General features: G+C 45.0%; 1 protein-coding gene across 1 annotated transcript; it reads left to right on the plus strand.

Annotated features, from left to right (window-relative positions):
* The first annotated feature begins 227 nt into the window (after window positions 1-227).
* On the plus strand, window positions 228-13,156 carry LOC144106398 (transcription elongation factor A protein 1-like). Its single transcript, XM_077639196.1, has 7 exons — window positions 228-409; window positions 709-777; window positions 1,808-2,111; window positions 4,003-4,053; window positions 5,286-5,440; window positions 7,331-7,549; window positions 12,061-13,156. The coding sequence occupies exons 1-7, from the start codon at window positions 341-343 to the stop codon at window positions 12,067-12,069; spliced, it is 876 nt and encodes a 291-aa protein (XP_077495322.1). The 5' UTR covers window positions 228-340; the 3' UTR covers window positions 12,070-13,156.
* The last annotated feature ends 1,943 nt before the right edge of the window (window positions 13,157-15,099 follow it).

The raw sequence follows: 15,099 nt of genomic DNA on the forward strand, positions 1-15,099 counted from the left end.
GAGGTATCTCCATATTTCACTCTTAAAATTAACGTACATTTTGTAGAGGAAGTAAAAGTTGTATTAGTTTCTCAAGCAGCGGCTTTGCTACAAACTTTCGCGCACGTGCTTTCGCGCTCTAGTTCTGTATGAAAAGAAAAATCAATCAAATCTACACTGTGTCAACTGGTGTAGCGTGGTGCGCAATATCGAATACGACACGCTGATCGCAGCGCCAATCCCACAATGCCTTGCGTTCTGACCGAAGCAAAGCAAGCGCTTTCGCTGTTCATGGAGGGTTAGGTGGGTTAGTGCTGCTGGCGTGTGTGTCTGAAGCTGTTAATTGATACCACGGAGAAAAATGGGCTGCGAAGACGAAGTAATGAAAATCGCCAAACGTTTGGACAAAATGGCATCTGGGGCCAGCGACGTAAGTGCTTCTCGATGTACTCTGCCGGCATTCGTTGGCCGTCCGCGCGGTCGCACGGTTCATTCTAGACTCCAAATCTCGTCATGGCTAATAGGATAGTATTCGTCGATCTGCAAATGCCCTTCATTGAGATTCGGTGCTCGCAATAAACCTACGTCTCCTTGGACGTGAGCGTGCGCTTTGCTTGCGACACACACTGTTGTGCTGAACGTTTCAGGCGCAGCTGAACTCCGCGAGCAGTTCATATTTTGTGCAAGCGCCGTTTGGAATTTGCTCTGAAAGCGAATCCCGCTCCGCAGGACCAGACACAAGCATTGGATCTCCTGAAGAACCTGCAAGAGCTGCCAATCACATTGGAGATCCTACAGGTAATGCCGCATTTAGCTTTTAGAGAGCTTGCGGTTTGCCGATTTCCAACCATCGGCGCTTGCTGCTCTACGTGACGATGGTACCCGGGCAGAATTTAATTCCAGATAACGACGAACGTTGGTTTTACCGAGAAGTTTAATTTTGAAGAAGCTGTGCAGCCTTCATGTGCAGACGCAGGCTTGCGCTCTTCTCGTGTTGTACGCCGATAACTGGCTTTCGGGATAGCCCCGAAAGCTTAGTACAGCACTGCGATCGTTTTTCAGTTCACACTTTGTTGCCTTTGCTTCGAGTATTAGTTCTGTTAATTGATGCAGCGAGGTGACTTATTGGTGGTGTGTCGAGCTCTCTTTCGGCGCGAAATTTAAATTGGAGAAATCATTGCAAAGGACTCGCATATGTTTACGAATAGACCGTCTGTTATTAAAGGGACGCGGATGACAAATAGGAATTAGCCTGAATCTATAGGGTACCGTGTTCTAATTAGAAAGGGACCACTCAACCAGAAAACTGGGCTTTTATAAGCTAGAAAAGGCCAAGAAACGAAATACACGTATCGCCATCACCGGCCAATTCCGCAAGTAAAATGCGTGCATCGACTCCGACTTTGGGGCGAGTATTCCAGAGGCCACGCTACACTGCCATTCACTTCAAAACGGTGCCGACCCGGCTTTTTCGTTAAGGACGTCTCAAATTGAATTGACTGGCAGGAAGATTTTTAATCGAGTTTCCTCCGCAATAAATGCATCTTTTGCTGCTGGATATTCGCAAAAATGTCCATAAAAACCCAAATAATCAATTTCAGAGAATCGACATCTGTTTAAGGGAGATGAGATCATTGATGCGCAAACAAAACACTCGGTAGTTCTCACGCTTCTGATGCATCCGTCAGCGCTTGTACAGCTTCGTAGTGTGTTTGAGCCATTGCCGTCCGTCTGTGGTCTCTGGCAAGGTGAATTTTCAGATAATTGGAGTTGCTCCTCAACCAGCTTGCCAGATATATTTACTGACTTGAGCATGTCCCTGTTCCAGCGAACACGGATTGGCATGACAGTCAATTCTTTGCGAAAGTCAAGCAGTGATGAAGAAGTGATCACGCTGGCCAAGGTTCTCATCAAAAGCTGGAAAAAGCTGCTCTCGGGGACACCCAGCTCCAAGGAGGCCCCAGCCAAGGAGCCCGAGCCAAAGCCGAGTGCCTCCGCCAAGCAGCAACAACAGCAGCAGTCGGCAGCTACGAGCAGGCCCAATGCCAAGCAGACTTCCTTCCCTGCAGACACCACGAATGCCGTGCGACTCAAGTGTCGTGAGCTTCTCAGCAGTGCGCTCAAGTGTGACGGTTAGTACGACTCAAATATTTATTGCAACCTTCTCATTTAGTGCTTTCAAGTGTTAGGATGAGTGAGGGTAGTGCAACCCATGGTTTGTAGTGGGACCTTCATTGGGGAGCTGGTGCGGGAACTCTGCATTTACGGCATTTTGCTGCCAAAAATGAGTTTGTGGATTCAAAGCCTTTGTTGCAGCTGCATTTTGATGTAGGCGAAACTCGAGAGTGTCAAGAGCATGTTTAAAGGGACAGTAAAGCAGAAAATCATTTAAAACAAGCAGCTGTGTTGGAATGGCAGATTGTCCTTCGAGGATGCTGTTATTTTCTTGGCATAAGATTGCTGCATTGCTGAGGAAATTGCTAACGAAGTCCCAGATTTCCACCCCTATTGAAGTTATGACATCTGTCCCTGTGGAAAATCTCATGGCCAACCAGAAAAGGCAAACTACAAGAAAATAGTTTTTCTCCCTGGTGCATGACCTTTGGGTACAATATTTATTAACAGATGGCATTGCCACGCTAGTTCGCATGAAGCTCAGTTTGATGCTAATCGCAGCCTCGTCATTCTGAAAGAGTGCAAACGGCCCTGAGAGCTTGTGCTTGGCTTATGTCTTTGAAGTTGCTGGGTACATTGGCATTATGCAGGTTGACTGGGCAGCATGCAGAGCTAGCAATGCTTCACATTCTTGTCTCTCGACAGAACTCATTGGGCTGATTTCCTATTCTGGCAGTACTTCCTGTAGAAAGTGTTGCTACACGAAAGTGGCGAGCCGTTTGTAGCCGATGAAGAATTCACTTTACCTGGCACAGTTATCAGAATTCCCAAGGGGCATCGCTACAGTCTTCCACTTTTAACCCTTTGCGGTTTCTAGTCGGGCCCCCCTCAATCAAAACAGAACGCCGCTCCCCATGTTTCGCTACCTTGAAGGCTTTGCATGCCTTGTATGTTTTTCCATGGTACAAAATAGAAACATCCGTGAGGCAGGGAGTATATTTGCTGTTATGTCTGCTACAGCAGCAGATGCCAGCAGATGTAACAAAAAATGTACCGCCACGTTTCGGGGATGTTCGATTCTGGGCCACAGAAAAACACGTAAGCCTTCCAGATAGCAAAACCTGGGGATTCTTGCATAAGTTTATCATCTATAGCACTTATGTTAAAGGAAATTAATTTTTTTAGGTATCATTTGTAGGTTACCTTTCCTGGCTTGATGCATGCGTGGCTGCTGCTACTCTGTGGCATTTTTCAGTAAGAATTTCACTTGTTAGTTCAGCCCTTGTCCTATGCTATTCTTTGTTGTTTGTTGAGTGTACTTTTTTTTTTTGGCTGATAGTAACCCTTTTGAGCATGCATTACCAACAGGTCAGCAATTCAGCGTTGATCCAAAATGCTGTTGTTCATAAAAGTGGGACATTTGCAATCTTGGGACACTATCGCTCTATTTAGCTGGACTTAGTATTTCCTTTTGGTGTCCACTTGAGAGTCTCATGTGAGTGAAATTATTCTGTGACATCTTGGATATTTCATGAGTAACTTTGAGACATGAAGTGTGTAGCTTTGTGTAACTTGTGATGGCATACTAATTGTTTAAGTCTCCATGTAAACATCCTGTGGAAACATTATGTAAACACACTCACTGTTCAATTGCTGCACTCTGAAGTGGAAAAAAAGGTGACAGTCTCACTACATTTGCAGGGCTTCAGCTACTACGCTTGTGCGTAAGTGTTACCGTCGCAAAATTCCTTTTGCTGCATGCAGTTTCATTTTGAAAAATTCCTTCAGGTGTGTAACTGATTTTTCAGGTCTGTTGTCTTAATTTTGCTGGTCATGTTTGGTGCTTCCATTCTGTGCGTTCAGTGTTCTGTTTTGTATGTACCACTCTGTGTCCATTTTATGATGCAGACATGCCTGATGGGTGCAATTTGGATGGCCTGGCAGCCAAGATCGAGGAATATATCCTTTAGTTTATTTGATGGTTGTTATACAATTGTGTACGTTGCAGCAAGATTGATTTTCATGCTTGCCTTATTTGCATTGCTTGCCACATTTGGTTTGTTTCTGAAAAAGTGTGCACTGTCAAAGGGATCTGGACATATGCTTTGCTGACCAAGTCATCAAAGCTTAGCTTACTTGTTTCTGCGTGCGTTCACTCGAAAGAAACGCTGAGGGCAAATTACAGTTGGGGTGTACTGCATTCTAATGAAGGCTGTACTTTAACTGAAAATGGAGTGTTTTGTAGGCTAGAAAAGAACTAATAATGATGTGCACGTGTCGCCGGCGCTCGTTGTTTTTGCTTTTGTGTGCATATGTGCTTGTGGGCAGATCCCTGAGGCTAGGTTACACAACTATTCACTTCAAAAAGGTTATCGTGTGGTCTGTTTTGCTCTTGTCATCTATAGTTTGAATTGGATGGCAGGAGGATTTTTAATTGAGACCTTGCCTCAAAGAAAGTCTCGTAGAAAACTTACATTTTACTCATGTCCGCTTATTATTAGAATTTGATTGTGTGTGCTGGAATCTGTACACTGCCAAACTTGTTGATAAACGTGAAAGGGTACAAAGCAGGGCAGTACAACTTGTTCACGACAATTGGAATAGAAATCTTGGTGTCCATGAAATCACAGGTAGATTTAAATGGCACGAGCTTCATGAAAGAACACTGGAGAGATTTGAGATTAAAATCTTCTCACAATATATACCACTCTACAACAGGAATAATTAAAGACCGATACATAAAGCCTCCATCCTATATATTGCAAAAGCACAATTACCACTCTTTCAAGGTTCGTAAACCTCCTCCTTTCAGTAGCGACATCTTGCGCTATTGCGTTCTTGCGCATGCAATAAGAGAATGGAATATTTTGCCACTAGATATTGTTTCAATAGTAGCAAATTATGGCTTTTACCGTGCTTTGTGAATGTGACTATGATTGTAATTTTGTTGGAAATATGTACCCCCCCACCTGCTATAATGCCTGAAACAAGTGATGCAATTAACACATAAATATATGCATCTTTCGCAGCCATAGATAAGCATATCTAAAGAGAGCCATAGAATTGATTTTCGCTAAAAACCAAAGTTGTCCTCAGTACATCTGCATGTCTTTTGCCAGCTGCAGTGTGATCGTTAGAACCATCGGCGGTGCCTGCTTGCATGGTTCAGTTGCAGCCTTGACACTGAGCACGTATATATAACGAGTTTGGCGACACCAACATGAAGTACAAGAACCGTGTGCGCAGCCGGGTCTCCAACCTCAAGGACTCCAGGAACCCTGCCTTGCGTCTCAACGTGCTGCATGGTGCCATCGACCCAGAGCGCATTGCTCGCATGAGCGCAGAGGCAAGTCCCGGTTGCATGTTTGCTGCCAGAGGCCCATTTTGGGGCATCATGCATGCTTGATGTCCACCGAAAATGTGCCACAGAGACCATTGCACAGTGTTGGCCTGCACCTTGAACAAAAATTTTAAACTGTGGGGTTAACGTCCTGAAGTGGCGCATGACCGTAGTAGACAGCTCTGGATTAATTTAAACCATCTGGGGTACCTTAAAGTGCACTGACATCAAAGATGTCATTATTAAATTCTTAATATTAATTCTATTAATGTTAATAATCCTTAATATTAATTATTATTCTAAGGTTAATCCAGAGCCCTCTGCCATGGCATTCCTCATAGCCCATACGTATTTTCAAGACGTTAAACCCCACAATTAACAACTTACAAAGCAATAGCTAGCTAGCTAGCTGTGGTGCGCATGTGAAGTACATTGACTTTTTTCGGTTTAAATCAAATTTTGAGAATCGAATTCAACATCTTTTTTCTGTTCAAATTGGAAATTCCTCCTCCTATATATAAGTAATAATGTACAGTCGATATGAATTACTAGATGATGTTTGCTAGATCCTCACATGTACGTGACCTCATGTTCTGTTTTTATGGACAGTATAATAATGCACCCCTGTGTGAGCAGAAATGCTTGTTTGTGGGCAACTGAAGTAAAGAAAGTAAATAAATTGCACCCATCCCGCAGAGCATGCATTGTGGTTTTAGGGTACAGAAACTGCCACTTTTTTTTTCTTCTTCCCATGCCGTTCGCTGCCCTCATATCAGCCCTTCTCGCTCCCACAACTGATGAACATTGTGCCAGCCTTGTGCTTGGCAGCTGTGTTATGTTCGATGGGTTTCATCTTCCTGTGTGCTCATTTGTTCGCTAGACATTATCAGTGCCAGTTGAATTGGAACATAGTGTCAGAATAGTTAGCTAGCTTTTTGCACTGAGCTGGTTCATGTATTGCGGTTTTCTTCATTTTTTCTATGTAATCATTCCTGTAATGTCTCACACTGAGACAGCAGTATTTGCAAATAAAACAGTAATGTTCACTATCAATGCATTATAGTCTCGTGACGCTTTTTCATTATATTTTTGGTGGCTCATCATTTTCATTTGCCATATTTCTAACGCCTGTCATTGTGCAACTGGTGAGAAAGTTTTGGGGATCTTTTTTTTAGACTGATTAGCTCTTATTAGCTTCATTCCTCAGTTTCGTGCCGTTGGCATTGGCATCCGCAGTGCCTCCTGCCACCTACCTCGGGTGGCTAAGTGTAGAGAGGGAAATTCACCTCTCCACCTTTAGGAGTGGGAGAGGGAAGAGGGTGGGAGTTGACGGGTGGCTTAGTAGCTTGGGCACCCTCCTCGGCTGCGGAAGGTGGTTGGTTTGAAACCTACTGCTGGACAAGGATGAACGCAAGCGTCCGCTGGCCCAGCTCCCAGCTTCTTTTTTTTTTTGCTGTCCGCTGTCAGACCACAGCTGACGCTCACGCACTTGTAGACATCCAGTGATTTTTTGTTTCCTTTTTATTCTCAAATTCACTTTTATTTGTCTGTGTGGCATCAGTACTCATTCATACCTTAGAGCCATAACATTGCCAATAAGACTGTTCAAGGTTTCCCATGGTGCCCCTCGGTCCTTAGGGTAACGGAACAGATTCTAAGAGAGGGCAAGCGTAGCAGGGGGCGACAGGGAACAGTTGGGCGGATGAGATTAGGAAGTTTGCAGGGATAGGTTGGCCGCAGCTGGCATGCACCACAGGTCAGGGTTATTAATTGGAGGGATATGGGAGAGGCCTTTGCCCTGCCTGCAGTGGGCATGGTTATGATGATAATGATATCTAGTATGATAGCTCTATGCCATGGTCCTTCTCACTGTGTGCCTCCTACTGTATCGTGCAGGAGATGGCGAGCGATGAAATGAAGGAGCTGCGGCAGCGCTTCACCAAGGAGTCCATCAACGACCACCAGATGGCAGTGACCGGCGGTACCAAGACAGACCTGCTCAAGTGTGGCAAGTGCAAGAAAAACAACTGTACCTACAACCAGGTGCAGACACGCAGCGCTGATGAACCCATGACCACCTTCTGCTACTGCAATGAGTGTGGGCACCGGTGGAAGGTAGGCATGCTGCACCATCTTGTGCGCATCGGGAGGTGACTTTCGGGAAAGAATATCAAATCAAATCAAAAGTTTATTTGCACTTCATACAAAGAAATGCAGGGCACAGGGACAAAAAAGCTTGTCAGAAGACAGCTTGACAGGGCCCCTGCGCCCTTACAAATTGCTGGCGTACAGTGCAACAAAAAGCATCACTAAGGACTGAAATAACATGACATAATTACCGCAATCAAAACGAAATTAGGTACACAAAAGAACTACTACAAAGATTTAGTTGTTTTGACCTTGAGGAGTGATCAGTTGCAGACACATTTATTAGAAATTCAACAGATACGTCTTAAGTTCGGCCGGTTTCATGCTGTATACATTTACATTTTTTGAGATTAACTCATTTAGAAGCCTGCTTATACGATTTTCAATGCTGTTCCACCCCTGACTCGTCCTAGAAAACGGAACCAACCATGATTCCTGGTTCCGAAGAGAATATTGCACGTCAGGAGGCCGTTTCTGATTAAGCAGTGATAGATATGCCTTATTATTGAATTTCAGGCATGTCTTATATCGCGTTATCAGTCGGTAGCTGTACAAGTTAGTGAACGGTAAAACGTTGTACGCTTGAAAAAGAGGCATTGATGGTGCGTCCCAAGAAACTCCCGCAACTTGCCGGAGAGCTTTTTTCTGTAATATGTGAATTCTATTAATATTTACCTTTGATGTTGTACTCCAAACTAAAGAGCAGTAGTCAATTTCTATATATCTATATATCTATATATCTATAGTCTATATATCAGAAGGCCGCTTTTCAACTGGCTTTCTCCTCAGATCTTCTTTCCCACCATTGCACGACAGCATCCCTCTCCAAAAAAGGTTGAAACTTGTCAGCGCAGGAGAAAAAAATTTGGAGTTTTTCATTGTTTTGTGTTTCTACTTTAATCAATTTTTGGTGTAAAGGATGATATATTAACGTGATAGCATTAAAGTTCTCGTTCGATGTAAAGCCCTGTGTCGGCGTGGCTGGAAAATTATGATTGGTCAAAACAGTAGCGACGTAGAAAAGAAGGTTCACTGAAAAGAAAAAGGGCGGTCAAGCGGAATTGAGCCGCTGCCCTTTGGGCCGGGGGCCGGGCACGCTACCTCTGCACCATCGAGGAATGGCCTCTACCTCTGCACCATCGAGGAGTGGGATATTGTACGAGCACGTTACATCGCAGAGTAGGCGAATTACTTTATTGGGACACTTATTTAATTAGGGTCACTAATTATTATCACCAGTTAATATGGACGATGATGTGTAATAAAGCAGTATGCGATGGCAACAAGCGTATCGATGTCTGCAAAAGGGTGCATCTGGGGCCCCCAAGCGGCCATAGGGACCCTTTAACACTATTTCATCAAACTGTTATGGTGAACACTTATGCACCGTTAAACCCAACAAAACAAACAAAGCAAATAGTTAGGGTGAACTTAAGTGTGTCGCTAGTTTTATCTTCATCGGGTAATCGTTCATGCAGTTGCTTGTGAAAACAGCTACAATATTGTTACGTTGTGGCAATATAGTCCGTCACAATAGAGTAATGTCTTGCACGTGCGCTGAGGTCCTGACCTCCTTCCCAGCCAAATAAAAATCACCGTTAGTCATGTAGTGCAGCACCCAGCCACACTGGGCCAATCACAGATGTGGAAGAGAGGAGAAAATAGAAACAAGCTGTAAATGTGACTGGAATAGCAGCAGCCTGAAAGAATATTGCTGCCTTCTAAGTGTACAGGAACATGAGCAACAAAGGAACCTCTGTTTCCTGGTCTTGGAGCCAGTTGCGCTCTGGTGGCATCCAGAAAGATGTCCCCGCGTGCTGGCAGATTTTTTAAGACACCATCTTTTTCCCGGTGCGTTAATGGAGTAGGGGCACAAAATTTTGGTTGGTGTTCTTTGCATGGCGCAGGAGATCAGTAAATATGGATAGCCTCATGGAAGCCAGTAAATAATTTATCATTGAATTTTTTTCTCTCGTTTTACTTCAGTTTTAACGATAGAAGAGTGGCTGTGGTTTTATAGATGAGTTGAGACAGCATTGAGGTCACAAAGGGCATACAAAAATTGCTGTTTGTATATTTGTTGTCATTCTGGCTCTTGGGGCAAACTGGCATAAGAGTTGGAGTGCAATAAAACAACACAGCAGCAAATGTATTGCAGTTTTTATGTTCCTCGCGTGACCTCAATATTGTCTCACTTGTCTTTGACGTTGTAGCCACCATTCCACTGTTGAAACCAAAACTGAAAGTAGGTGAGAGAAAAAGTTTCATTGCAGATTAGTTGGCGGCTGCAGCCAAATTCCATGTGACGATCTATGCATACCAATGTCTCACTGACGGTTTCAAATAAACAAACACGCAGCCCTGTAATCAATGCATGTTTGCTTATTCCAAAGAACACCCTGTGGACCTTTTAGCTGCTGCTCCCATAATAAAGTGCATTTCGGGGAGCTTGTACCAGAGGCACGTTCGTCAGCACTTCCTACTGATATGATAGTATTAATTCATAGCTGGCACTAGAGGGGAACCTGCAGCTGCCATAATAAGTGCCAAGCAAAAATAAGCGTGCTTGGCTCAAGAAGTTGTGTAATAGCTTTACTGGAAAGTGGGACTAGCAACATTGCCTAACAATTTTTTATTTAAATAACTTGGGATAGTCATGGGCTTGCTGTGATGTTGTATGGCTACATAATACCTTGAGGTTTTGCATCCATACTGGCATTGCATTGTCCATGCTTCCATGTCCTTCATCATGCATTTGGTACTTAAGACAGCATCATTGTGGTTTTTTCCATCTGTCACGTCTGAGCACCAGAGTCACAAAAACTAGTCTGTGACAGTCATCGGGTGCTTCAGTATCTGAAAGGCACTTTCACCCCCAAGGAAAGGTGTGTGTTCTTGCTTCCAATTGGTACGCAGAAAAAAAAATGGTTACATTACAGCTGTATATTCCTTTGATGTGCTTTTGTGTCATCTATGTTGAAAGTAGGATGAGCAGGGCACCTACTGGCCTATGTGAGTTTCATGGCTTGTGTAATTATTTTTTTTCCTCACACAGTTGAACTCCTTTATAACAAACAAGTTCTCTGTTATATGAGAGGTCTCTTATTTCGTTTTGTGCTTACATTACTTACTTATCTCTCACTGCGTTTACGTTGTCACTCAGAGGCTAGGAGTTTCGCAAAAGAAGTCTATTGCTTGCTACGCAAGCTTATTAGCAGAAAAAGTAGCTCTTTACTTACACCTGGCACACGCAAGACGCTATATGCCTTCTACTGCACTGCACCTGGACCTGTTGGCAGTCTGTATTTGCATCAATTTGATGCAGAAAAGTACTACACTTAGCCCTCCTTAACTTAAAACAAAATAAATATCTCATGATAAATGAAGCTACGAGATAAGCAAAGTACAGCAATTTTTTTAATTTACCGCTCATGAATTGTAAAAATTTAAGCCTTGTGTCTAGGGTTCTTTTATAGAACAAACTCGGAGCAAACTTTGCGCATCACTTCGCAAACCGGGAGCCCCGGTAGTGTAACGGCAGCACACTAAACACGGCCGACAAAGTTCGCACCTGCTGTGAGTGTGTGATCGCATTTGTAGGCGGCAGCGTCCACCATATTCAGAGGAGAGGGCGTCCACCATATTGGAGGCACGCTTGTTCCCACGTTTACCCTCTTAGATTAGCATGCCCGCTGTTGCCTTGGGAAAGGAACATGCCTTGAATCTTACTGTAAATTCTCCAAGGTCTCACTGTAAATATGCCAAATTTCGAAGCCGGGAACGGAGGACGCACGCATCAGCTATCAGTGCAGGGCCGGAATTGTGCCAACTGCAGAGTACATTGCATTGACAGAGGCTTGCTTATTGGCTCGCAGAATAACCTGCTGGTTGTGCATACTACTGACTGATGACATTCTTCCGATTTCAAGAATCTTGAATGCAGGAGTAATACAAGAAGGCCTGCTACGCGCTCCTGTGGCACACTTCTGCCATTTTCGGCGCAGGCAGGTGACCGCACACGCATAGATGTACCCCCGCTAGTAGTTTGGAAGGCATTGTTCGTGCAGAACTCGCAGTAAATGTGCCCTTGTCGATATTTTGCATCTCACTAGCCTATTCCGCGTTAGTTTCAGTCATAATAAATATCACTAGAGTGATCATGCCTTAAAGAAAAATTCATCCTGGACTGGGACGAATTTTTCTATAACTACAAAATTTCTGAGCTGTATAGCTTTCCTCTGTACCAATATGGCTGTGTTTGGGTGGATGCCAATGAGTAATTACTCCCTTATTAAAAATCTACTCCACCTTGGGGGATTCTCCTGAACATTTGACCAACAGGCTATGTTCGCAGCTACTCTATGCTTATTTGGAAGAGTTTCGTTTATCTTTGTAGCTATGCACCATTCTGCAATTGCCATCACTGTCTACAACTCTAAGGTATTGTTTTTTGTTTGTTGTTTGTTTTTTGCTTGCAGTTTTGCTGAGCCCTGGACAACCCTGGATGCAGCTGAATGGCCAGGACAAACAGAGCGTTGGTTGAAAAAGGGTTTTTTTTTTTTTCTTTTTCACATCACTTCAACGCTTCCTTTTCTGCTTGCCTCATGTTGCATGCTCAACACCACACATGTCGTTAAAAGAAAAAAAAACATGCAGTGTTCCATCCAGAAAGTAGCCATCGTACTCCTCGTCTCACACCAGTGAAGGTGGACACTTGTTGCTGGAGCCCTCTTCACAGCTGGCCTTTAAACACCCTCCGTTCACACTTATAAAACCTACAGACTGCTTTTGACAGCTGAGTAAAAAGCTCGTGTTGGTAGGGGAAGAGCAAAGTTTGCATTCAGTGTAACTGAGGCAAAATGTGTCAGTCCAAAAGCTTGTAGTTTTTGTGACTGTGGCATGCCAAAGCAGTTCTTAATTCTGCAATGAATCATTAATATGCTGCACATCTCAAACACAGGTCTCCACAGTGAATCGTAATTTTGAAAACTGTGACAGAAAAGTTGCTGCAGACCGAGGTCAAAAGGATCTCGATATCAATTCCTGTCCACTTCCTGGCACCTTTAGGTGAACGACGAAAGAGATGTTATTGCTGAAACAAGCTATGATTTTCACCTTGTTGTCAAGTCGTCCCGGCACCATGTAGTAATACAGTGATGTACATTATGCTTTGTGTGCGTGTGTGTGTTTTTTTTCTTTTTGGCATCCTATTCATAAATTATTTGGAATGCATTTGAGATTGGTTTTTGTGTTCGCTTTGTTTTTACCGTGGGCATTATTCTGGGCATATGTAGATTACGACTACTAGGGCCGGTGTTAAGGTTCATACCCCCGTGCAGGCTGAGGAGAGCAGCAGATAGCATAGATTGTGTGAAGCATTTTTGCTGCCTGCAAGGGCACAAGAGCACCAAGCCAAAGCAAAACTGTGGGAGGTTCTAGCATGGTGCAATAAGTATTTCATTGTCTTTTTTGTGACAGGGCAGAATTCCCCCGCAGCTGTGTCCTGTCTGAATAAAGCAAAAAATTTTGTGCACTTGAGTCTTCATGTGCACTTAATGTGCTTTGTTTCCCCTCTATTCATGTTTGCTAGTCTTGTACTCAGCCTTTGCTGTTTCCTGTCATGTGCCTAACTTGTCTAGCAGTGGGCCAGACAAAGACCTTTTATGGACAGCTGCATCCGGGACCAGTATACTGCAGGTTCCAGTTAAAATCAACTGGAAATTGTTCCATAAACGAGTTGAACTTGTTAGTATTTTCACCAGATCCTAACACAAAACCAGTTGGTGTTCCTACGGGACGACTTCATTCAAAAGAAAACCAGTATGTTACCTGCCGAATCCAATTTAAACCATTGCAAAGCAGCAAATTCCTGTCAACAGATTTTTCGGCAGGGTGCAGGGTACCCCACACAGTGGCAGCACGTGGTTGTGCGGATGGTACAGTGTCAGCTATGTGTGCCTCCCATACGCAGTGGGACCATGCACAGGATCTATGCACAGGCAAGGCACAGGATCTATGTAGAACCACGCACCCTAACTTGTGCAAAGGCCTCGTTGAGCCAAGATGTTAAGAAAATGCACAAATATGTTTAGAGCATTTTCAGCATGGTAATAAGCTTCACCAGTGCTGTTATAATATACTCCTTGAGTAGACAGAATGTTGGGTAGGCACGGTAGGCATAACAGAGAGTAAACTTTTATTGACTTCGAGGGACTACGCGGGTGGTTTGCTGAGATCTGGGAAACAATTGTCGAAGGCGGCCTTACTGTCCTGTGGCTGCGGTGCAATGGGGACGCGTTTTTTGCACTGAGTTAGCCCATGGGCTGGAGCTTGACGTCACAAAACAAAAGTCTACAAGTGTTGCCGTGGTTGCCGCAATCTGCCGCGGGCAGAGATACGCTGGCTGGACGAGCCAAGGCATGCCGAGTGGTCGGGGCAGGATTTGGTCAGAGGCCACGCTACCAAACGGCGCGAGCGTCTTCGTGGCTTGAGCGATAGGGAGGGGAGGGGAAGGCGAACACAGCCCCACTCGCGACACCGAGAGGTTTTGCGGTGGGCAGGGGGATATACCAAGCGACCGAGGCGGTAATGGTGGTGTAGGCTTAACGCCTCAGGAGCGAAGGAACAAGACCACTGTTGCGAACCGACACCAGAACAGAACTGCGAGCCATGGCTGCAAGAGCCACGACCAGGTGCCGTCTTTATTGTCTTCACCGGGTGGCGGTTGACCGGAGGAGGTCGGTGAGCGGGTGAAGCAGTTCTGCACAGTGCGGGATAAAGCGCCTGGAAAAATTCGCCAACCCCAGGAATTGTCGAAAGTGGCGCAGTGTTGTAGGCTGGGGATAATTCTCGATGGCCTGGACGTGAGATGCGAGAGGGCGGATACTCTCCGAGGATGTTGACCCAAAAACTCGAGCTCAGGTGCACCAAAAACACACTTGGAGGCGTTCACAACCAGGCTGTACTGCTGGAGACGCTTGAAGAAAGCACGTAGGTGTTGCTCATGATCATCAGGCGTAGAGCTGGTCATGAGGACGTCATCAAGGTACGCGAATACAGTCGGTAGGCCCTGCGTGACCTCAGCCATGAACCACTGGAAGGTTTGAGCCGAATTGTGCAGTCCAAAATGCATCCGCATGTACTCAAACAAACCAAAGGGCGTCGTGATGGCGGTCTTAGGTATGTCGGCGGATTCGATGGGAATTTGATGATACGCCTTAACCAGGTCAGCTGTGCAGCCGGCAAGGTGCGACGCAAAGTCCTGGATGTGGGGCAGCGGATAGCTGTGGTGGAGAATCTTGGCATTCAATGCCCGATAGTCGCCACAGGGGCGCCAGTCACCGGGATCACGCTTGGGCACTAGATGCAGTGGAGACGCCCACTCGCTGGACGATGGGCGTATAATGCCGAGCTGCAGCATGTGGTCGAACTCACGTTTGGCGATAGCTAGACGGTTTCCAAACAAGTGCGCTCCACCTGCAGCTGCTCGACCGCGGCTGACAATGTTGTGTGTCACC

The sequence above is a fragment of the Amblyomma americanum genome, chromosome 10 (genome assembly GCF_052857255.1).
Source record: "Amblyomma americanum isolate KBUSLIRL-KWMA chromosome 10, ASM5285725v1, whole genome shotgun sequence".
NCBI lineage: Eukaryota > Metazoa > Arthropoda > Arachnida > Ixodida > Ixodidae > Amblyomma > Amblyomma americanum.